We start from the raw sequence: 11,777 nt of genomic DNA, 5'->3' as shown, positions 1-11,777 counted from the left end.
CTTGAGGTGGTGAGAAAAGGGGTTACGGAGAGCTGAATCATCACTTGATGTAGGTGCCTTGTCTTTCTTCAGAGGGCCGGGCTTTGTTTTGGGGTGTTGGGTGGGTTTCTTTTTTTTTTTTTTTTTTTTTTTTTTTTTCTTTTTCCCTCTTTTAATTCTAACGGTGTTTTCTGGTTCTGCTTGGGCACCACAGAAAATCCCTCTCTTGATGACCTCAAGATCACCAGTAGCTGCCAGTATTGCTTGAACACCATTGCAAAGTTCCTCTTTCTCTGTCAATATGAGGACAGAAAGCAATCCAGCTCCAGATACTTGGTACAGGGACTTTGAGCTCCAAGCGATGTTTCCATATCCAAGAACACTGTTTAAGGACTGTTAGGCAAAAATGGCTTCTTTCTCCTCAAAGCTACCCCTATTTACAGCACATTTTTAGCAGTCATAGAAGATGCAAAGAAGGCCTTATACCATAGGCTGTTTCACTGGATATCTAGACAAATTCTAATGTAGACTAAGTAAAATAAACACAGAATTATTTGTAAAAAATATTTTAGAGAAGATAAACTTGGTTAAGTATCATCCCATCCAATTGAATTTAAAATACTCAGTCAAAGATTAGTGAAAATGAATCCCTCTAAAGAATCAAATTACTTGCTAGAACAACTATCAAATTGCCATTTTTATAACCAATAACGTATTAGGATAGACTCAATTTGCCTTTTCCTCCAGTGTACTTTATTTATAAGTATTTTCTTAGTTTTGGTGTAAGTTCATCTGAGTTCATAATGCACAGAGATTTTCAGATGTCACTGCCTCTAGGTGTGGTAATCCCAAGTAAATTCCTTCTTCAGATTTTCAGCAATGAATACACTAGATCTAGAGTTGGGTTTATACTGTTTTTTACCAAATATTCTTTGCAACAGATGTTTAATTAAAGGCTGCTAGACAACTTAAACTTCTCAGAAGAATACAAATAAAAGCTGTTAATGAAGTAAATATCTGTTTAATTTACAAACATCAGTAGCATTACTGATATCAGTCCAAATATGACAAAGCACACTGCATTACACATGTACATCTAACTTTTTTTGTAAAAAAAATAATAAAATAAAATTGAAAAAACATCTGCATTTTTACAGGGTACCCTGGGTTTTACTGAAAGAAGAACACAACCCACTATTGATTACCAATTCTACATTATAATTTAGCAGCAACATGTTAACATGGGGAACATTAGGGCAGTAAAGTAGTTTTATTATTCGGGGAAAATCACAGTTTTTGATAGCACAGCCTTTTTTCTTTTTTATAAAAAAGGTAAAGAGCTCCATGGGAATATTAATTTATAAAGATCTATCTTCTAATATCATTTTCTACACGCCATCTTATTTTCTGTAAGTACTGTATATAGGGAAAATTAACTTCTCTACAATTGCCATCTAGTGTAAAGACATTTTCTGTCATATATTACAGGTTCTTGGAAGGTGTCCTGAATATCTGCTATACGTGAAACTGCAAATTGTCACCACTTTCTATTCAGTGACACCAAGTGGTCAGATTCTAAGGAAAAGTAAAAGGGAACGGAAAGATAAAAACAGATTGAAAACATTTACCCCAAGACGACATGCTACCGTTAGTTCTATTGCAAAAAAATCCTGATTTTTAAGTCCTTTAAAAAAAATTACAAAAATACTGGGACAAATATAAATTAATATATATTAAAGCACTGAAAAACAGTAAAAGGGGTGGCCTAAAAGGGTTAAGTACAATGTACTTTGATACAATAAATATTTCTCAATGAAACCCAATACTGTATAGAGTTGTTTAGAACTCATAGAAACAGAAATCCATATTATTACTAATTTATCCATCAATAATCTATTTTATCATCCCCAGAACATTTATATTACAAAAAATTAATACTGTAAAAGGGAAGATAAACAATTTTTTATGCTTCTTTTGCTAACATGCTGACATAAAAGTACACATCATAAGGAGATTTCAGGATTATAGTATATTCTTGTATCTCCCATTTCCCATTCATTAAATGAGACCCCATCTTCTCAAGATGCTTAATAATTCCAAAAGACAAAATGTGTTTCAAGCAATTATTATTTCTGTGTAATCTGATTCTTTTTTCTCATAAAACTTCCTCATCCATAGGTAAGTGACTGGTATGGCCTGTCAAGACAATAAAATAGACTGATACGAAAGTGAAAAAACAAGCCTCGTGTTCTGGTCAGTATTTCATCTCTGAGATGTTAAGTTGAAAGTCACATGTGTATAGTGTCAGTGTATCTTCAGCATGTTATAAAGAAGAATCCATGTTAAAAGCAGTTAAAGTTTCCCATCTCTGCTGCAATGTTACCAGGTCTTTTTTTTTTTTCTTCAAAGCTCCTCTTGGGTATGAGAAGTCTCAGTTCAAGCACTTGAATCTTTTTTTCAATGAAGAAAAAGTCTTTATTCTCATAATAAAAATAAGTCTGTTCTGTATTTTACAATATATTTCAAATATTTCCACTATGAAGCATTAATTAGTCCGACACGGTCAATAAGTATACAACATTTTCAAAAGACAAGTGTGACAGGGACACTTAGGAGGGACAACTTGTACAGCCACACTTCACCACTTTTTCAACCTCGTCCACAAATGACGACCCGTCAGTGCATTCGAAGGAGTATTTCCGTCTCTTGCTCCGTAGTGGCCCACAGCACTGCCCGGCTGAGCACCCGCCTTTACATTCTAGTCTCGATACCTTCTTAGTCGTCTGGCACGCAGCATACCCTTGCTGCTTTTGGTAGTAATCTCGGACTCGTTCCCCTCGACAAGAGATTTCTGCACAAAACAACATTTAAAATAAGAGATACAATTTTGAGACATGGGTCAAAGAATGTGCAACACAGGAAAATGCTGTGTTACTATTTGCAGTTGGGGTTGATATTTTAAAGTTTGACTCAGACTGTATATTGGAAACTAGTGCTTCTACCAAATGTAAGTTGATTAATGCTGGGTTTCATTCCCTATACCTCCTATTTTCGGTAAAGCTTATATTATGTATATGTAAACCATAAATACGAAGCTATTACAATGACAAGAAAATTGGAAGCTTAAATCTTTTCCTCTTTTATAAAAATACACATCTTCTGTTCCTACACTGCTTGCAGCTGGTTCTGTTTACCACAGGGAAATGTTTCAGAGAGCATGCAATTTAATTTATTAGACCTGGAGTTTAATATTATTCAAACTCTTATTTAATATAAGTTACATTCCGCTAACTTCATAAATTACTGAGGTATAAAGCCAGCTAAAAATGAGACATCTGTTAAAAGTTCTACAACCATATTCTTCTATTCACATCTATGTACAATACAAAATAAATGCCATCTGGGGTAAGGGAAAGAGAGGGAGAGGGAGAGCTTTGATAGACAAAGGAAAAAGAAAAAGGTAGGGGGAAAAGTCATCCTGTTTTCATCCATCTCACCTGCATAATTCGTTGTGATAAATCAGTTGAAGCTGAGAGGTCAAAAGTAGAGTTTGTGATAAAACTAGGAGCAGAATCATTGGATTTGGCTTCTCAGTTGCAGAAGGTAGAGAAACAATAAATACAGAAAGATACAGCAGGTAAAAGGTAATAGTTAAATATAGTAAAAATGTGTTTCTGAATAAAGGCAAAAAAAAAGAAATGTTTTCACGGCAAAACATTTGATGAAAAAATCCTCAAAATGTAAACAAATTCATGGGAAAGGCTTGATTTTTCTCTCATCAAGATAAATTCTTATGGTACAAAAAAAAGCAACAAATGTGTGTGTTGTGGAAAAAAAAAATTGGTCATGTTTTTGGCTGTTCATGTGCTTGGCTGTTCATGTTTTACTAAAAAGGCCTATTTTCTAAGACCACAACAACGTTAATTAATTTTTTTACCTTTATCACAACTGTCCCCCGTGTATCCGCTGCCGCATTCGCAATATGCTTTCCCAAGTCCTGAAAGCCTACATTTGCCATGTTTACACCTGATGGATTGGCAGGGGTTAAACAGCATTTCCTCTTCATCACAGAGGACTCCCCCATGTCCCTGCAGGCATTTACAACTGTATGAAAATGCATTGATCGGCAAGCAGGTACCATGCACACATCTACAGGGGAAACAAGCCCAAGAGAATAAAAATAAATTATTCATCAAAGTTCAGGCCAAGCAACATTAACTACAAATACTTTGGACTGTACTCAGGAGAAATTGCTTTTGTTTCTAATGGACTTTTTCAGTGAGATGCAGTGAAGTGGTTTATAATTGGTATGCAGGTTTACACAAAATAAGCTGCAGTACAGAACTCTCTCTCACCAGAAAATAGCCACTGTAGATGTGTTATGGAAAAATTTTACAAGCCACAGTTACTAAAAACAACATTTCCTGTCTACCTAGATTTTAAGCATGCTTTTGAGAACACAGCAAAATCAAGCCAAAGAAAAAAGAAACTCACCTGAAATTCTGGTTCACGTATCATTTAAAAGGAACTCCATATTGTCACTCATGAAATATAGGGCTCCCAGCACAAAGACAGGTCAGGCCCTTCCTAACAGAAACTATTTTCACTCAAGAAATGGTAGTATCAAGCTGAACATGTGCTTTCCCTTCAAATACATTAGTCTGCATTGCCAACTGCCAGTAGCAGGGTCTTGTATGAATGAGGCAGGTCTGTGCTTCACTGCAAGGCAATAGCACTCACCCAGAATTCATACCAAACCTCACATTAGAGGAGACTGTGCATTATCAAGTCTCACCCAAAGTGATTAAAGTAGCTAATCTCCCAGTTGAGCTTTGATAAACGTTTGTGGCAGGCTCAAACTTTGTTAGACAAAAAAAAAAAGTGAGTTAAGCTGCATCTGCTAAGTTCTGATGTACAGTGGTATGGGAACACACAGCTGGTCTTACTTCTCTTTGAGAGAGAAGTGGTGCTTCCCAAAAGGAGGATGCTTAATTACCTGTTCATAGGTGTAATTCTAGGGGATTTCATCTTCAAAACATCGCCAATGACTCAGAATAAAATTACTTCCCTTTCCTCATTTTTTAGCACAGGGTCGATAACTTCCTTCCAAAAAAAAATGTTATTCTCTTTAAGTGTTGTTTCCATAGAAAAATTTCTATCTACATACAGTTTCCTAGGGAGATCACAGTGAATATTCCTGTGTGTGGAGGAATGCAGTCCTGACATACAAGTCACCCTTCCTGATGTTTCTCCTCTCTAATATTTTTCCTCTCTATAGTGTAAGCTTCTTGAGCTCGCAACCTCCTTAGTATGCTATGTATGCCACCTAAATAAATGCAAATCTTTAGATATAAAGATCATATAAAAATCCCATTTGATCTAAAATAAAATCATTTGTTTCAATTTGAAGATAGCAAAAATTCATCTAAAATTGTATGATGTTGTAAAAGAAGAATTCTGTTAAGAACAACATCTCATTTTGAAATTTTTAAGATAACATAGCCAGTTTGGGATTAAAACCTGCAAATATAAAACTAATAGGTTAAGCACTTCCAACTTCTCTATTAGTCTGTATATTGAATCAACTATATTCTCTACAAAAATTAAAAATTGTTCCTGTGGTTGAAGTCTGATATTCCAAGACTGTTATTAAGCATTCAAAATTGAAGGCATAGACAGTATCACAGGGCAGATAGCTTTTGTTTAGTTTTCATTATGTTCAGCATTTGATCTTTTCACCATTTATAAAACATCCACTTTTAGGACATCTGATCTACAAAGTTACTCATGTGGCACTGACATCCTGTCATACTCTATACAGGCTTTAGATATCAAAGCAATCTGTGTCAAGATCAAGTCAAAGTTTTGCTTTGACTTAGAAGATGATTAAATTTTAGCTAATGCCAACTCCCATACTTTTGTTTCCACCTGCTCTTTGAAGCTCTAAATTTCATCTTCAGACTGTACTGAAAGGAACATCAAGCTAAGTGCAAACTCTTGGGCACAGTTTCATCTCATCTAATTTTAGGTACCTGTGTCAGGCACTCAAGTTAGATGTATAATTGCCATAAGCTCCAGACACAGTCATGGAGAGAAATGAGCTTACCCAGCGGGTGATTAGTCAACTTGAGGTCTAATTTATTCTTTTGAAATGGGCTTATTCCTTTACTGACTAGAGAACAAACTTTGGTCACTATATTTTGAATTCAAATGCCTAGATGTAGGTAAAATAAATCTATCTCAAGCCTTTTCATGACGTGCAGAGATCTCCAAAAGATCATCTACATTTTTGAAACAGAGATCACAGTGAGAATTCTGTTGCTCAGATAAAGCAGCATGTCAAACTGTATTAGATGGATAAAACACATCTATTCAATAGACAATTTAGAGATGAATCAAGAAATAAAGAATTAAAATCCACAGGAACTAAAGAACAACAAAGCCCTCCTCCACTCAAAATAGTTTTGGTTTGGCTTTCTGTCTTAAAAGCTCACAGCACTGTATACAGCTGAACCAAACCCAATACTTTTCAAGAGCAAACAAAATATTAATGCTGTGCTCCCTTGCTTTTATCTTTGATCCTGCCTACATCTGATACTGAGAACTTGTAATTTGCTGCAAAAACCACTCAGTTTGGGTGCTAATGTGCACAGTTATAAGAACCTTTGAAGAATCTAGTATTTCAAGGACAGTTGAAAGAAATTCTTTGGCTTTTCTTATAGTAGAACTTGTGGTTACAGTTTGATGTTATTTTTTAATCCTAAAGTATAGAAGTATAAAGTCACACTTGTATTTTTTAACCTGCTGTGACTACCTTTCTTTAAAGTTAAAAAGAGAAAGAGGACAGGGTAAGTAAAAGACCAATAAACAATGAAATGGTATAATGACATCCTTCAAATCCTGACTGCTCTAGCTCTAGGAAAAGTTCAAAACTTAATGGCACTGAAGGAGTCTATAACCCATATAAAGAAAACTGCATTATAAAGCATGCTTACTGCTGTATAAAGATTTAAAGTGTCAGACACTCCACACACTATGTGAAAAGATTATTTAAACATCATTTTATATGGGAGTTGAAAATCATCTTATTAGAATCTCTTAGCCAACTGAGGCCACTGGTCCTTAAAAGTCAAAAATTACATAGGTAAATGCTGCACTGAAAAAGCAGCAGCCAAAAGATCCAAGCAGGCTTACTTTACCAAAAAAAAGAGATATTTGCCAAGCTGTAATGAGTACAGTGGTAATGACAAACAGAATGACATCTTGTTGCCTAAGATCAATAAATACAGAAGAATTTTGAACTTCTGAAGTTTCTGATCTTCTTGTGCTGGGAGTCCATGAACCCAAATTGAATCTGTCTCTACAGCAAATTTAAAAGATCAATACTGTCATATACACAATTATGCCCAACTTCTTCTCTCTCCACACATTTATATACATGAATCTCTCTACAGACATATATAAAATGTCTAAACTAAAATTTTCTGCTCAAATCAAGTAAATAGAATTAACACACTCAGACTTAAACAGAAGTTCACCATAAAGATCGAAATCTATTTTCCTGCTAAAACCTGGGGTACTCTGAAAATATAAAATATTAGATATATCCATTTTGTAATTTTTTAAAACACAGTAGAGAATATTAATAATAATAATAATAATAATAGTATTATCTTCCTCTATATACAATTGAAAATAAGCAAATAGGTTTTTTTTTCCATTTGCAACTTCTTCAAAATTATTTTTGTGCCAAGGATCATATCCACAGTTTCATCAGTGCATCTCATTACAAAAGAAGCCCATTCAGAAGTATGTAAGAGAACCTCCCAGGCTTTAGGCAGAACTTCAGTGAGATGTGTGAATCTGTTCCTCTAAACTGGGGACTTTTCCTCATTAGGTTTATGGAAAGAATATATACTAAACCTGGATGCTGTTTTCACTTTTCCATGCTCAGTTTATGTTGCTTCTTGCAAGTGTGAACTTTTATGAAAAAAATATACATAACAGGAGACTTATATACATATTATACTACTGCTCTTTCTTGAGGAAGGACGTACTTATTTCCAAGACATGGGTCGTTAGTTTGTTGATCACAGAGTGGTCCGGTCCATCCTCCTTCGCACTCACAGGAAAAGCCTGACTGGCTGGTAGCATGGCATGTTCCATGCACACAAACTTTCTTATGACAAGGCTCACAACCTGGCAGAATTCCCACTTGCAGTGGCACATTTCTGAAGTCCTGGAGTTCACTGTTGATATATAGATTACGGATGCAGCCATGGAAGCTAGTGCCATTCTGCCCTGGGGACTGGCGTAAAGCTGCTATGTTATTTTTCACAGGCATGCCTAGGAAATTAATAAAAGCAAATAATCAGCGTAATAATCTCACAATTTTCTATACCCTTTTTTAAAATTTTTAAAACACTTCTAAAGGACTGCTTCTTCTTAATTAATTATTCTTAGCTATTCAGACTAGAACCATGAACAAGAATCTAATTTTTGGAAATTTTCCTGGTTCTCAAGCATGTGTGTAAGCCAGCTCCGAACCTGTAAGTCTCTAAGACACACTTAAGAGATGTATATAAGACTTCATCATACAGGAAGCTCAGAACTGTGAAAAGGTCAGCTCTGCCTGGTTTTGACCTAGTGCTTTTAAGCCCAGGATAGCACATAGTTTCTGAATCCCAGAAAAACAAAAGTTGTTGAAATTTAGCAGCTGATACGTCATTTTTTGTAAGCTAAGATACTGAAATCCAGAAAAATTTAGTAGGACCAGCTCATCAAAATGGGGCTGGCATACACATTTCAAATGTGAAGTTTTGCTATGGAAAATTTCTTGGAAAGGACAGGTTGAGGTTCCAAAACTAAAAATACTTTTGTTTAGCATGCCTCAAAAACAGATTAATGAAATAAAACTGAAAGCCATCCATAGTTTGATATTACAGTCTAAACCAGTCAATAATAACAATAATTCAATATCAAACTACTTATGTGTATAAACTTTTAGGTAATGCAAATGTCCACAATGTTGACCATTTTCAGAGTAATTCCTCTGTTACAGTCTATAATTGTAACAGGTGAAATTACAGCTGTAGGTGTATGTGATGCACTTATCCTGTTATGATCGTTCAAGAATAATTCAGAAGGAACATTACTATTAAACTTTTTCTTGTAAACATGGAAGTTTCTTCTACTCTACCCCCTGCTTTTCTTTATTCTTTTAACTTATTGCCAACATATTAGCCCATAGTAGGTAGTCCTTAAGATGCTATTTTCTAAAAATGAATACACAAATGCCTAAATGAATCCCAAGACTCACGAGTAAAGGAAATCAAAGGGCACTGAGCACATTAAAAAGGATCTGTTCACCTGAAAATAAATATTCTTATTAGCTGCATAGGTTTATTCCTAGACAAAATCAACAATTTTCATTCTGGTACTTAGATAATGACAAGAAAGCAGCAATGTTCTGCATAGCTGCTCCTTAATCATGTAAACTGATACTTCTAATAATTTTCTGTATTACTCTGAACAGTTAAGAGTCATGCAGAAATGCTTTGCAACCTAATGAAGTAGACATGCCTTTCATTTAGAGGTTATTGTAATTTCATTTGTGCTAGGCTTCAGTGATTATAGAAATGAACAATATTGTATTCATATTGTTGAAGAGCCTAATCTTCTTTGATCTTATCAGTTAAGTAAGTGTATTGGGTTTGTGTGGCCAGGCTTTGGGTAGTGGGGGGGCTACAGGGGTGGCTTCTCTGAGAACCTGCCAGAAGTGTCTCCCATGTCTGAGAGCGCCAATGCCAGCTGCCTCTAGGATGGACCCATCAAGTCTGCCAAGGCCAAGCCAGTCAGTGATGGTAGCAACAGCTATGTGATAAGATATCTAAAGAGGAAAAAACCCCAAAAGAGTAATTGCGCAGATGTGACCAGAGAGGAGTGAGAACACTGTCAGAGGAACAGCTCTGCAGACACTGAGGTCAGAGAAGCAGGAGGGGGAGGAGGTGCTCCAGGCACTGGAGCTGAGATTCCCTTGCAGCCTGTGGTGCAGCCCATTGTGGAGCAGCTGGGCCCTTGAAGCCCATGGATGTTCACAAGGCAGCAGAGATCCACCTGCAGCACATGGAGGAGCCTCATGCCAGAGCAGGTGGATGGATGCTCGAGAGAAGACTGTGACCCCATCGGAAGCCTGTGCTGGAGCAGGCTCCTGGCAGGACCTGCAGAACTGTGGAGAGAGGAGCCCACACTGGAGCAGGTTTTCTTGGGACTTGTGACCCTGTGCGGGACCCACGCTGGAGCAGTTTGTGGAGAACTGTCTCCCATGGGAGGGACCCCACACTGGGAGAGGTGAAGGACTCCTTTCCCTTAGGAGGAAGCAATGGCAGAAAGAACGTGATGAGCTCACCATAACCCATAATCCTCACCCACCTGCATTGCTTACAGGAAGGAGATAGAGAATCGGGGGAGAAGTTGTTAAGCCTGGGAAGGAGGGAAGGGTGGGGGGAAGGTATCTTTAATAAGTGTTTTACCTGTCCTTATCCTACTGTGATTTGGACTGGAAATACATTAAATTAATTTCTTCAAGTTGAGTGTGTTTTGCCACATCAGTAAACGATAGAGGATCTCTCCCTGTCCACATCTCAACTCATGAGCTTTCATTATATTTTCTCTCCCCTGTCCAGTTGTGGAGGGGGATGGTAGAGTGGTTTTGATGGGCACCTGGCACCCAGCCAGGGTCAAATGTTAAAAAAGGCTTTGAAGTATTATATTAAAGGACTCAGACTGCAAACAATCATGAGTTTCCATTTCCTCACACCTACTCACCCACCATATTCTCAAACCAGGGACAGGGCAGAGTCACCAAGGTCCCTTCACCCTGTTGTCTCCCTTGAAAGCCACACTCAGCTAACGTTCATGGAAAAGGCTTGAAGTATCTCAGCAGAATAGATGCACTGAACTTACTCTTTGTAAAAATAAAAGGTGTATAAAACTAAGCACACCAATGCAATGCTGAACTAGATGTTATACTTGAAAGTGTCAGGAAACTTAGGTGTGATTTCTGGGAAACATATAAGCATGCATGTATGATACCAGATAATAGGCAGTATATCACACATCATTCAGAAAAACTTTTGTCTACATTCTCTAATAAGGAAGATGTTTGGAAACACAATGCAAACATATGCACAAGCTTTCAGCCTATACACTTTTGCTTCTTCTAGCAAGCTAACAAATGTCAGAAGGCCAAAGTGTGTAAAACCTGCTTATATTCTTTAGCAATATTTCTTAGATAATTTTTATATAAAGATTCTTTGCCAGTTAGGAAAGAACTGTGATAGAAACAATACAGACAAATATCTCAGATCTATTTTTGGCAAGGTAAGAGTGTAGTTCCCACCCCCTTTTAAGCTTTTGGAGACTGAACCAGACTATGGGTAAACTGCTGTTCAAGGAGGCAAATGGGAAGAACCTCTCTTAAATAACAGTCACACAGTAAAACTGTCAAAACAAGTATCTTATTCTAGAAGCTGCCAGAACAGAGCAGGCACAAATGAGAAGCAGCTGATAGTCTACCTGTCTCAGAAATAGGGACATCCATGAAAGAAGGTGCCACTCTCAACTAGTAAAATATGCTCTAATTTCTGAGAGAAGAATGTGAAGTATCGGTGATGTCTGTGACTCCTTTGAAGAATTTTTGAGAAGAAACAGATTGTCCCTTAAGAAATCTTACAAAAGCCATGCACTCTCAATATGTTTTACTGAAATTTGTTACAGAAAGACTGAAAAATATGAAG

The 11,777-nt window shown here is 36.7% G+C and overlaps 1 protein-coding gene across 1 annotated transcript in view; it reads right to left on the bottom strand.

The window, feature by feature from the left end:
• Positions 1-980: 980 nt before the first annotated feature.
• The window catches only part of SLIT2 (slit guidance ligand 2), a 263,385-nt gene continuing 252,588 nt past the window's right edge, over positions 981-11,777 (bottom strand). The window contains 3 exon segments of the mRNA XM_032109098.1: positions 981-2,830; positions 3,917-4,128; positions 8,037-8,325. Of these exon segments, the coding sequence (XP_031964989.1) occupies positions 2,589-2,830; positions 3,917-4,128; positions 8,037-8,325 (743 nt within the window). The 3' untranslated portion in view covers positions 981-2,588.

The sequence above is a fragment of the Corvus moneduloides genome, chromosome 5 (genome assembly GCF_009650955.1).
Source record: "Corvus moneduloides isolate bCorMon1 chromosome 5, bCorMon1.pri, whole genome shotgun sequence".
NCBI classification, from domain to species: Eukaryota; Metazoa; Chordata; class Aves; order Passeriformes; family Corvidae; genus Corvus; species Corvus moneduloides.
Note: the sequence above shows the minus strand (reverse complement) of the source record. Positions and strands in the feature narration are given on the sequence as shown.